We start from the raw sequence: 10675 nt of genomic DNA, 5'->3' as shown, positions 1-10675 counted from the left end.
CGTCCGCCTTGGGCGCGTTGCCCGCCGCGGGAGCGGGAAGCTTCCCGGGAGCCTGCTCCTCTGCCGGCGGGAAGCGCGGGCTGCGTGTAGCTCACCCGTTGGCTCCCATCTAGCGTAAAGCGTGAGAGAGCTGAGTCCTCGTGAGCCGCCTTGGTCCTTGCAGCCTCCCAGAGTTCGATTTTCCAGTTGTAAGAGATGCTGAATTTAATCGTTCTGGGCAACCTTAAGAAAAACCGCCCCAAAACATAGTTTAGCTGGAAATGAATAACCGGGCTGAAAGAGGAAGATGGGGTTTCCTTGGGGGACTGAAGAGGACGTCTCTTCATCTGTTTTTCAGACAAGGAGGAAAAGGCACGTGAACCGCCCTCCTCAACAATTGCAGAAGAGCCTGGGCCCGTTTCGTGTGTCCTGCAAGGAGATGACATCCAGGCGCTTGCGATTAAGGTGGAGGACCTGGAGAAGGTATGTATTTTTACTGACAGAAAGAGCTACCTTACCTGAAACTCTCCTTTTATTTTGCGTGTTTAACAGAGGATCCCGTCCGTTTACTTGGACCCGCTCTTGGAGTTCAGTTCTCATTCCGTTTGTCTGTACTGCTTCTTACGACTTGTCAGATCATCATTTCCAACTTTCTAGCCTAATAAGACGTAGAAGTTGTTTAGTAGCTATTAGCGCTTCCCTTTCAAGACTTGGGTCAGACTGTGTGACTGGTGGCATTTGACACCAAGTGACACAGCAGGAAAACTATCGGGAAAGTGATTTAAAACTCTTTTCCCTGCCCCAGTTATGAAGCAGAGTCCAGAAGAGTAAGACAGTAACTAAGCTGGTGTCTCCGCAGTCATGTAACGTGCCTCTTAGGGGAGGAACAGCCTGTACCGATATGACTTCTCTGCGTGTCCTAGAAGGCTCAGAAGGAATGAAGGTGAGTCAGCATGTACCTAACTGCCTTGTGACTGTTTATTTTCTGAAGCTCCATGCTCCACACCTTCCCCATGATGCTGGGAGAGTTCCAGTTAGGAGGAAATACCTTGTTCGAAAATATCGACCCAAAGAGACAAAGAAGAAGTCACGTTTCCTCGTAGCATATCCTGCTTTCCCAAAGGCGCCCAGGGAACCGCTGAGTTTTTCTGGTAGGGTTAGACTTCACATCTTTGACTTTTGGTTTTCCCAAGCTTGGCTTTATTGACCTGACTCTGGGATTGTTTGGGTTTTTTTTTTTTGTGTTGTAGGACCAGGACTGTTTGACGGCTGTGGAGAGATTCTCCCCCATCACATTTTGGGAAGTCTCCAGGAGTTCAAGATGGAAGCCTTGGCCAGAGGAAACACTCAGGTTGGTTTGTAAAGTTACGAAAAATGCTGCTGTGTGGCACTTTTCTAGAGGTGGAGTGTGGCGCCTACAGTACCTTCCGATGCTTTTCAGCACCTATCAGGAACAGGTCAGGCCTGAGGTGTGGTTTTCCCAGCCTCGTCATACTCTGCGGGGAGGGCCTGCCTTCCGAGAAACTGCACCAGCAGGTTTTGAAGTCCTGTGTGCAGGAGGAGGTCATGGGGGGAAGAACTGCAGAGTCTTCCTCTCCCGTATGTGCTTCTGCTGATGGCGTCAGGCTCGCAAGGGAAGAGCTGGTGTTGCAGCAATGCCTTTGCTCGAGTCTAATGACTCAGATAAATCCTTCCATTGTTTCTGAGTGTGTTCCTAATGCCCTATTTTTGTTCCTCTCAGAGTGATCAGGTAAAAGTACTGTCAGTCTGAAGAATTCTGTTCTCCTCCCCTCTCCCATTCTCACTGTGGTGGTAGTGTGTGCATGGAGAGGTTAATCGAACCTTTCCTTTCTCTTCAGATAGTGGATTTTATTGAGGTTTCTCATCAAGATGTTACCGCAGCAGCTTTAAAAGAGGAACGTGGAGGAGAGAAGAAGAAAAAGGTTCCTCAGACCCCACTAGCAGAGCACAAAGCTCTCCAGAACTGGCACCGCAATATGGCAATCAGGAAAAAGCAGGAGAAATATCTAGGAGGTGAGCAAAGCTGAGGCCTCCTTCTGTGAAATTCTGCGTGCAGGTGGGGGAGTTTCATGGCACCACAACAAACTGTAATGGTCATAGCTGGCCGGGGTTAATCCTGTTGCATGTTCTCGGAGCTCCCCACGCTGCCAGTGCTAGTGGCCGTGGATGCTGCGGGGAGGCGAGCTGGTGGGTCTGGCTGGGGGAAGGACAGGGGATTTGGTGGGGGACAGTGTAAGGGGGTTACACGTGAACAATAGGTAAAGGGTGTGCCCAGAAGTGCAGCACCAATGATTTGACGTTCCTTCTTTATAGAAATTCTTCACAGGCCGGAGAATGAATTGCTGATGAGCGTCTCGGAGGATTACAGGCAAATCCAGGAAGAACGTGACCTCATTGACCGGAGTCTCCCTGCCCTGCTTCCTGGAAAGGTGAGACCCCCGACTCCTCTGCATCCTGATTGCTCTGCTCCTGTGAAAGAGCCAAGACGCCGGTGTTATGAGTAACACCTCTGAAGGTCTGTCATTAGATATTTATCAAAGTCACTCTAAGTCCTAGTGTGCAAGCAGAGCTTTCAGTGACTTTAAAAATAAAAACATGAACTCTGCTATCAGTACTAGTCAGAGGAAGGTGGTGGTGTGCTTTGGCTCCTTGCTAACGAACTGCCGTACACGGGCAAGTGCCATTTCTTGATTATCACCAAAGACCGTCGTGCACTGGGAAGTGGCATGGGGACATGCTGCAATTGCTGTTCCAGGGACAGAAAGATCTGATAGCTTCAGGCTTGAATTTTAGTGACGGAGAAAGGAGTGTAGGTAAGTCGGGAGGATTATGGGAGTATCCTATGTTAAAAATATTTTTTTACATTTATAGCACTGTCAAAGAATTTGCATTTGTGTGAGGCATTATTTTAATATAATTCAACCTTCATGTAGCACTAGCTACAAGAAAGTCTTCTTTTGTCTTTGACAGCAGCCTGATAAAAATTTTGGCTTGCTCTGCAGAAAGTGACAATTTATAGACTCTTAAAATATCCGTATAAGCAGAGTTAGACCCCTCCTTCTTTTTAGCTTCTAGTCCCTGTGAAGATAGCAGGCAGCTGTACGCCTCTGAAAGCGTCAGCAGGAGCCTTGTTTTCCACCCTAGGGCTACCGAAGAGGAAGCGAGTTCTGGAGCCAGCCCGAGCGTATTGGAGATGAACTCACCGGCCTGACGATGACACTGACTCAGAGAGAACGTGGCTACCCAGAGCCAGTTACTCGTGTGGGGAAACCCCACACTGTCCGGATGGAAACTGGTAAGGGAACGTCACGGAGAGGTGATTGCACGGAAACGGGGTACAAGTGTGGAGGGAGCAGCAGAAAGAAATGGTGACTCCTGCGAGTACGGAGGCTCACATTATCGTTGTCCTTTCTGACAGCTGCAGCACAAGCTGCTTCCCAGTCATCTGTTGGACCTCCTCTTTTAAAAGCACCGTGAGACCAACTTTTGGCAGAGAGTGAAATTAATAGGCACGTGGGTATATAGGCAGTGAGCTCTTGTATGGGTATTTCCACAGGTCTGAAGCCTCCAAAGAAGATCCCTTTCCATCTAACCAGGGATAAGAGTCTTTTCCTGAAGCATCGACTGCAGGAGCTAAAATCTGTCCTAGAGGAGCTAGATTTTTATAAGCCGGTAAGACTAGAGGAGCGAGGGCATTCTCTGCATAGAATCATAGAATAATTTGGGTTGGAAGGGACCTCTAAAGGTCATCTAGTCCAACCCCCCTGCCATGGGCAGGGACATCTTCAACTCGATCAGGTTGCTCAGAGCCCCGTCCAACCTGACCTGGAATGTTTCCAGGGATGGGGCATCCACCACCTCTCCGGGCAACCTGGGCCAGTGCCTCACCACCCTGAGCATAAAACATTTCTTCCTTATATCTAGTCTAAATCTACCCCCCCTTTAGTTTAAAGCCATTCCCCCTTGTCCTGTCGCAACAGGCCCTGCTAAAAAGTCTGCCGCCATCTTTTTTATAAGCCCCCTTTAAGTACTGATAGGCTGCAATAAGGTCTCCCCAGAGCCTTCTCTTCTCCAGGCTGAACAACCCCAACTCTCTCAGCCTTTCTTCATAGGAGAGGTGTTCCATCCCCCTGATCATTTTCGTGGCCCTCTTCTGGACCCGCTCCAACAGGTCCGTGTCTTTCTTATGCTGAGGGCTCCAGAGCTTAAGAAAGATTCTATTCTATGATTCTATGATCAAAACAGACCAGCAAGTCTTCTCCCCACAATAGCACAGCAACACTCTTCTCCCCAAAACTCGTCTCTTGTCAGATGCTGTAGAGTAACATAAAATTGCCAAGAACTGGATCTGAAAAAGCATTAGGAATCTAAAACTTAGCCCCACAGTACTTATCTTGGAAGTTCCCACATTTCCAAAGGGCCACACCCATGAAAGAGTTGTCTAGCCTCCCGAAGTGTTGCATGGAGTGGTCTAGGAGCCTCAGAATAGGACCCCAAACCAGCAGCATGCAGCTCCCAAGACCTAGGCAACAAAAAAACCTGCCACATGCTGGTGTAGGACTTTGATACTTGATTCTGCCTCAGGGCAGAAGGAAGACACTTCTATCCATGTGGAAGACACGCATCCAAAATCTTCTCCTGAAGGCAGATAGCCCCTCTTAAAAACTGAACAAACCTCACCTTTTTCTTTCTGAAACCTGGCTCTGGGCATGAGAAATGTGTGTGAAGGAGACTTTCCCCATCCATGCATCATTTGTAGTGGGGAATGCAGTCGTCTAGGGTTGATTCTTGGGAGACCCGGAGTTGGTTCCTTCCTGTGTCTCTTAAACATTCATTGGATACCTCTAAAAACCGTCGTAGGAGCAAGATATCTCAACTTCACTTTACTTAGTGGGTACGTTTGTCTGGTATTTTAACTTCCTTTCTATATAAAAAGAGAAATTGTGAGTTGGTCATTTTTCTGTATGTCCAGGATCTGGATGGACTGGAGGTGATCGGTAAAGGGCAGCCTTTCACATCTGTCTCAACAGAGCCTTTTCCACCTTCCACCACTTCTGAAGAGTCTGAGTCCTGGTAAGTTTTACTTCATGGCAGAAATAAAGAATTTTGAGTACGTACCATCAGTCTGTAAGGGTATCCTTAACCGTCCTTATCCAGAACGCAGAGGAGTCTCCACTGGGGCACAATAAAAGGCATGTAATAATATTAAAGTCACCAGATTTAGGAATCAAGCAGTTCCCTTGTGCCTTGGGGCCTCGTGCCTAAAGAGCAAAAATCAAAGAGAAGTTTTTTTTGAGGCCCTTCCTCCAGTCTTCCCTCTGCGTGGCTCCAGAGCTTACATTCGGCAGGGTGAGGATTCTGCTCTAAATTACCTCCATCTGGCTGCCTTTTTCCAGCCTTCCACTTCCATCATCGATTTGCCTTTTTTTCCCCGTCCTGTCCATCTGTAACAGGCACAGCCCGAGGGCCTGTTCTCCTTATTCAGTCATGTACCCTCAGCCTTCCTTAGGCAGGTACCATTCTTTAATGTTCTGGGTGTCCTCTCCTCCTTGATGGCGACAAGTCGCCAGCTAGAGTTTACTGCATCTGCAGGGCTCTGTCCCTAAAGAGATGATGTGGAAAAGCATTAATTGGGATTATTTCTCATAAGGTCTTATAAATCACCCATGGTTCTCCCCTCTCCGAAAGTGAATTTGACTCCATGAAAACGCTGGCTCTTTTCTTCTTTAGTAGTGACTCCTTAAGGGACTACCCTGATGTGGTTCCAGAAGCGGTACTGGGTCCATCTTTAGATTTCTGTGGCCAGCCTGCTCGTTGGATCAACTGCACCACTCCTTGCAGGGTAATTGTGCGCTTTTTATTGTTTAGTCAAGCTAAGCCTGCTTGAGTTCCCAAGTCGCAGCTGTACAATGAGTGTCACTCCCAGGCCAGAGAATGGGGGATTTATTCCGAGCATAATAGAGTATCCCTACATTTCCTCTGGAGAGATCTAGGAACAGAAGGGGTTGTTCTCTCTGTGGTGCGAAGCTCAGATTCCCAGGCTCTCTCTGTATAAAGGCCACTTCATTGGACCTGCCTTACAAATTCTCCTACCGAGGCTCAACCCCTTATTTGTGGTATGACTTCAGGCAAGATAAATCCTGCCAGATAGAGTAGAAATAGTTAGCTGTCTTTTTTTTCCTCTTCCTTGTAGGACGAAATTGGCATTGCTGCCCGGCTCACCTTTGAGACTTTGGCTGGTGAGAAAGCGGAAAGCTCCCTGACGGTGAGCAGTGATGGCACAGCTGCCATCTGGTATACCTGGGTGAGGCTTCCCCAGCAGATTCCCTCCAGAGAAACCGAGGGGCAGAGGATGCAGTGTTTTTACTTTGATACCAGACCAGGTATGAGAGCCGCTGATCTCCGAGACCTTTGTACATAGACCAGAGATCCAAGTATTCAGGAGCTGTCTGCGATGCTGAGTCTGACTAATGGCAGAGCAAGCCTGTGGGGTGATTCTCCTTAGGAAGCCACCCTGGGTGTCAGAGCTGACTCACACCAAAAGAGGTGTGCGAGGCAGATCCCTTTCGTGGGACTTGAAGGAAAGGAGGTTGCTCCTACACTGAATGTAAATGGGTGGAATATTGAGAAATGAATCATTTTCTGATGGCAATCTGGGCATAATCTGCCAGAGAGAGTACTGAGCTTGCTGTAGAAGGAGCGTGCGGTGGAAATAACACCAGTTCAGTAACATGGTGACTGAGAGTAAATCTGAAAGGAGAAGAATAGCTGGATGAAGTGTGATAACCAGCTAAGCTATGGGGAAAGAGTCTCTTACAGAGATAAAGGCACTCGGGGTGGGGCTGGAAAAGGGTCAAGTTAACCAGGTGCTTTCTTGCAGACCGATGCATTTTCTCTCTTATTTCAGGGGTAATTTTGCCCGGGGAAACTAGGAAGTTTTCCTTTCTTTTCAAGTCAGAGAGAGCAGGCATTTTCAGCGAGTCCTGGGAATTTAGGACACATCCTCTGTTATTAGGAGGAGCTCTGCTGCAGGTGACCCTTTGGGGAATTGCTGTGTATGAGGATAAACTGGCTGACCTCAGAGAGAAGCTGGAGGTAACCAAGCATGTAACTGGGTAACTGTGAGCTTTGAACTTAATATGCAAAAAGAGGATAAGGGTGGGAGTGGATGACATGGTATTTTTATTGCTATGCAATTAGGGCTGAGAGCAAGATGATTATTTATTTGCAGAACATCTGTACATACTTGAGCAGGTTTGCTAAATAAAATGGAAGAACTCTGCAGTCTATTGTAATGTCGTTAATAAAGCCGTGATTGTGTCTCCTAGACTGTTCACACTGGTCCTTTAAAGAACGAATTTTCTGTTGGTAATGGATTTCATTAGTTACTTAGTGGGGATGGGATTGTGTGTCGTACGCTATGATATCAGTTAAGGTATAAATTGAAAATTACACTATGCTTTGAAAAGTATAGTATGGGGGGGGATTTGTGGGGTTTGTTTGAAAAGCTGTTGCATGTGTTGCTTTGCTTCGTGGGGTTTGCAGTTATTCTTGTCCTTGAAACCCTGTACAACGTATACATGTGGCTACTAGCGTGGGTGTGAATTTGTTTGTGTGTCTGTACATGGAACGGGGACTCACACATGTTGTTCTTGTTGTGGTGCCTCAGAGTGACCTGGCTGCTCAAGAAGGTGCTACTATAGTAGAAGAGAGTCTGAAGGAACTTCTTGTCCGAATTCGGACCCCAGAGCGCACCCCATCTCCTGTGGGTGCCTACGCCACAGAGGAAGAGTTGTTCCACCAGAAGAATCCGGAGGTGATGTTCGCTATTTGATGGGCTACATAACTGACATAGCAGGGAGGGAAGACCCGTGGGGCTGGTGCATCCCTGGGTTTCTGGAGGCTGGCATAGTCCGCCATGGTAGCTTTAACAACTAGATTTGTAGAGGAAAGGCATAGCTCATTCCACTGTTAACCTTTTCCCTGTTATCACAGTTGCATTATCAGCATCGAGTGGTAAAGCAGCTGCATGAACTATGGAGGCAGCACATGACTGTTCCTTCAGCCTTTGAGGAGAAAGTGCCCTCGGGCCAGAAGAGGACTGCGGAGGACATGCAGTACAGGGAGAGTACCTCAGAGGCTCTCCCTGCTCAGAGCAGCACCACAGAGGTCCCAGGTTGGAAGAACGCGCTGGAGGAAGCTCCGAGTCAAATGACGAATGTGGAGGAGGAAGAACTATGCCCCTCAGGATGGAACTTCTCCTTTGAGGACTTTAAGCAGGTGTTCACCCCTGTTCCAAGCTGATGGTGTTTTCATTTCCTTACAAATAGCCTGGTGTACCCCAGTGTGAGCCCACCCAAAGGTCTGCTTCCAATGTGCTGTGAGTTTGAGACGATTTATGATGTGCGTCACAGAAAATCACTACAGCTCTGCTGACCACACCCTCAGTGCTCTTGTAAAGAGATTCCCAAGAGAGACTTTGAGGGCTGTTGTGTGAAGAAGAAAAGAGAACCACACAATGTAATAGATATTTTAAGCTCTTCCCCCATTAGCTTTCTGTCATCCCAGGACTGAATGTGGGGGGCAGGCTAATCCTACAGCCTCCTGTGGCTTCCCCAGGGGCTCCTCTCCTTGGAGAGTCCTTCCTATTCATCAGAGCACTAAGGGGGCACTCATGACAGGCTGTGGATAAAGTACAGACCTCCCTAGATTAAAGCAAGAGTGGTTTGGATTCTGTCAGCGCAGTTTTTCTGTAGTGCTCTCTTGGAAGCCTCTCTGCTGCTTTTATAACTAATCTTTACTTCGGGGCCTTCTAGCTCGCTCGAATCCCTGTTGTCCAGCACACCTGTGATGTTGCAAAGGGGCTTCCTGTGAATCTCGCTGAGGGGTCTGGCATTGCTCCCCAGATCTTGGGTCGCGTGTGCACCTTGGCCAAATCCCAGCCGTACAGGAGGCCACACCTGGGTGCCTAAGTGCCCAGTGCAATCTGGTTTCAGACTGGCGTCCAGGAAGAGAGCCGTGGCGTGCTCTGTTGAGCTCAGGGTCCACGGACTGGGAATGAAGAGGGAGAGGAAGCGCTCGCTCCACGGACCCTGTGTTTTCTCTCACATCAGGCTATAAAGTCAATCCCCAAGGAGGAGCAGCGAGAAGCAGCACTGACCCAGCTCAATAAGGCAGCGCTGGAGCTGTGTGTTGAACAGAGGCCAACTCAGTCAGACCTTTTGTATCAAACCTGGTGCGTTACCTTTGCAAGATAAACCTTGTAAATGCATCGTGTGATCAACAGCCTTAGCAAGCTCTGTTGCAAGCGTTGTGATTCAGAGTGCAGACAATTATATGAGGTCTAGAAGTCTTCTTTACACTCTGGTTTTTTATAGATTAATTGTAGCAGCAGTCTAGGACCCAAATGCCTTTTTTTTTTTCGGTTTTTTTTTCCCTGGAGATAAGTTTAGAATAGTAAATTCATGTAATTTTGGGGAGTACACAAGATTATTTCTGGCAAGATTATTCTAGTCTATATTTATGAAACCTTTGGGTAATTTTCTGTACCCTTTTACTCAGATAGACTGTATGAGGGAAGATACAGTTCTCTGTTCTTTACTCAGGCTTTCAGACTGTAAACATATCAACAGCTTTTAGTTGCTTCTAAATTAGAAGGGTGCAGGTTCCTCTTGGTAAACAGAGAGCAGGTCGATGCTGATTTACCGACACGTGTCATGTTGAAGAGCAGGAGATCTAGTTTCACAGTATTATTTATGGGTCCACATGAGCCCATTGGTTTGCAAACCATTGAGACCTCAGAAGGCTCAGACATGAGGAAAGAAACTGAGCATCCCTCTGCACAGCTTTTTAGATGGTGGGTGCTAGTTTGTTGGTTTAGTTGGACAGAACAGCTCTCGGCTGTAGGGTGCCTTCACTCCTGGGCACAGGGTGAAACAAGATGGCAATTGCCGCACTTGTCGCCCTTCTGATTCTGATGCTTTTCTCAGTCTCCAGCTGTGGCGTGAAACAATTGATGGTCTGGTGAGTCACTCCCTGAAGCTGAGATCCCTGCTTGGCTTGCCTGAGAAGGACGCCTATGTAGATGTTGTTCCAGAGGAAACGGGTAAATGGTAGTTTCAGCACAGCAGCCGGTTTCTGTGGACTGTTGGAAATCCAGAAAACGTGCTGAATTTCAACTGAAATGGCAACGTCAGCAGTTTCCCCTCAAACCTTTTATAACAAAATGCGTCAGAAAAAAAGGCAGATTGTGTGATACTAATTGTGATCTGTGGTTTGGTGTCATGAAAAAACCACCACACAAATAAGCCTTTTAATTTAGCTAGATGTAGCCATGGTTTTCACGCAGACTAACCCGGAAAACCCTATCTCACTATTAGCTGTTTTACAGGCTTGTTCCGATACATGTCTGAGACCTGTTCGTTCCGTATTTAAGCAAAGTACTCTTCAAGGTATTGTTTTTTCAGTGCAGTACAGCTCAGATTAATAAAAAGAGGAAAGTACATTGCAAAAGTAATATACTTCCACTGCGTGAGTGCAGTGGGCTTGTCTTTCTGGATGTGAAAATGTTGCTTTTGGGTAATAGAATTTCTTTCTTTCGTAGTGGAAGTAAAGCAACCTATAAAAGGAGGAAAGGGAGACAGAATAACCATTAGGAAAGAAGAGAGAAGGTTAT

At 47.4% G+C, this 10675-nt stretch overlaps 1 protein-coding gene across 1 annotated transcript in view; it reads left to right on the top strand.

Moving 5' to 3' along the window:
- Nucleotides 1–880: 880 nt before the first annotated feature.
- MYCBPAP (MYCBP associated protein) overlaps nucleotides 881–10675 on the top strand; it is a 10071-nt gene continuing 276 nt past the window's right edge. Inside the window, exons 1-16 of the mRNA XM_009323803.1 lie at nucleotides 881–1130; nucleotides 1230–1330; nucleotides 1721–1729; nucleotides 1839–2013; nucleotides 2314–2429; nucleotides 3145–3295; nucleotides 3557–3672; nucleotides 4973–5073; nucleotides 5731–5842; nucleotides 6194–6383; nucleotides 6908–7095; nucleotides 7670–7816; nucleotides 7996–8280; nucleotides 9114–9235; nucleotides 9990–10105; nucleotides 10604–10670. Of these exons, the coding sequence (XP_009322078.1) occupies nucleotides 881–1130; nucleotides 1230–1330; nucleotides 1721–1729; nucleotides 1839–2013; nucleotides 2314–2429; nucleotides 3145–3295; nucleotides 3557–3672; nucleotides 4973–5073; nucleotides 5731–5842; nucleotides 6194–6383; nucleotides 6908–7095; nucleotides 7670–7816; nucleotides 7996–8280; nucleotides 9114–9235; nucleotides 9990–10105; nucleotides 10604–10670 (2246 nt within the window). The remainder of the gene's footprint in view (nucleotides 1131–1229; nucleotides 1331–1720; nucleotides 1730–1838; nucleotides 2014–2313; nucleotides 2430–3144; nucleotides 3296–3556; nucleotides 3673–4972; nucleotides 5074–5730; nucleotides 5843–6193; nucleotides 6384–6907; nucleotides 7096–7669; nucleotides 7817–7995; nucleotides 8281–9113; nucleotides 9236–9989; nucleotides 10106–10603; nucleotides 10671–10675) is intronic.

This window comes from Pygoscelis adeliae, unplaced genomic scaffold (genome assembly GCF_000699105.1).
Source record: "Pygoscelis adeliae isolate BGI_AS28 unplaced genomic scaffold, ASM69910v1 Scaffold75, whole genome shotgun sequence".
NCBI lineage: Eukaryota > Metazoa > Chordata > Aves > Sphenisciformes > Spheniscidae > Pygoscelis > Pygoscelis adeliae.
The sequence above is the reverse complement of the archived record's forward strand: the minus strand, read 5'-3'. Positions and strand labels throughout refer to the sequence as shown.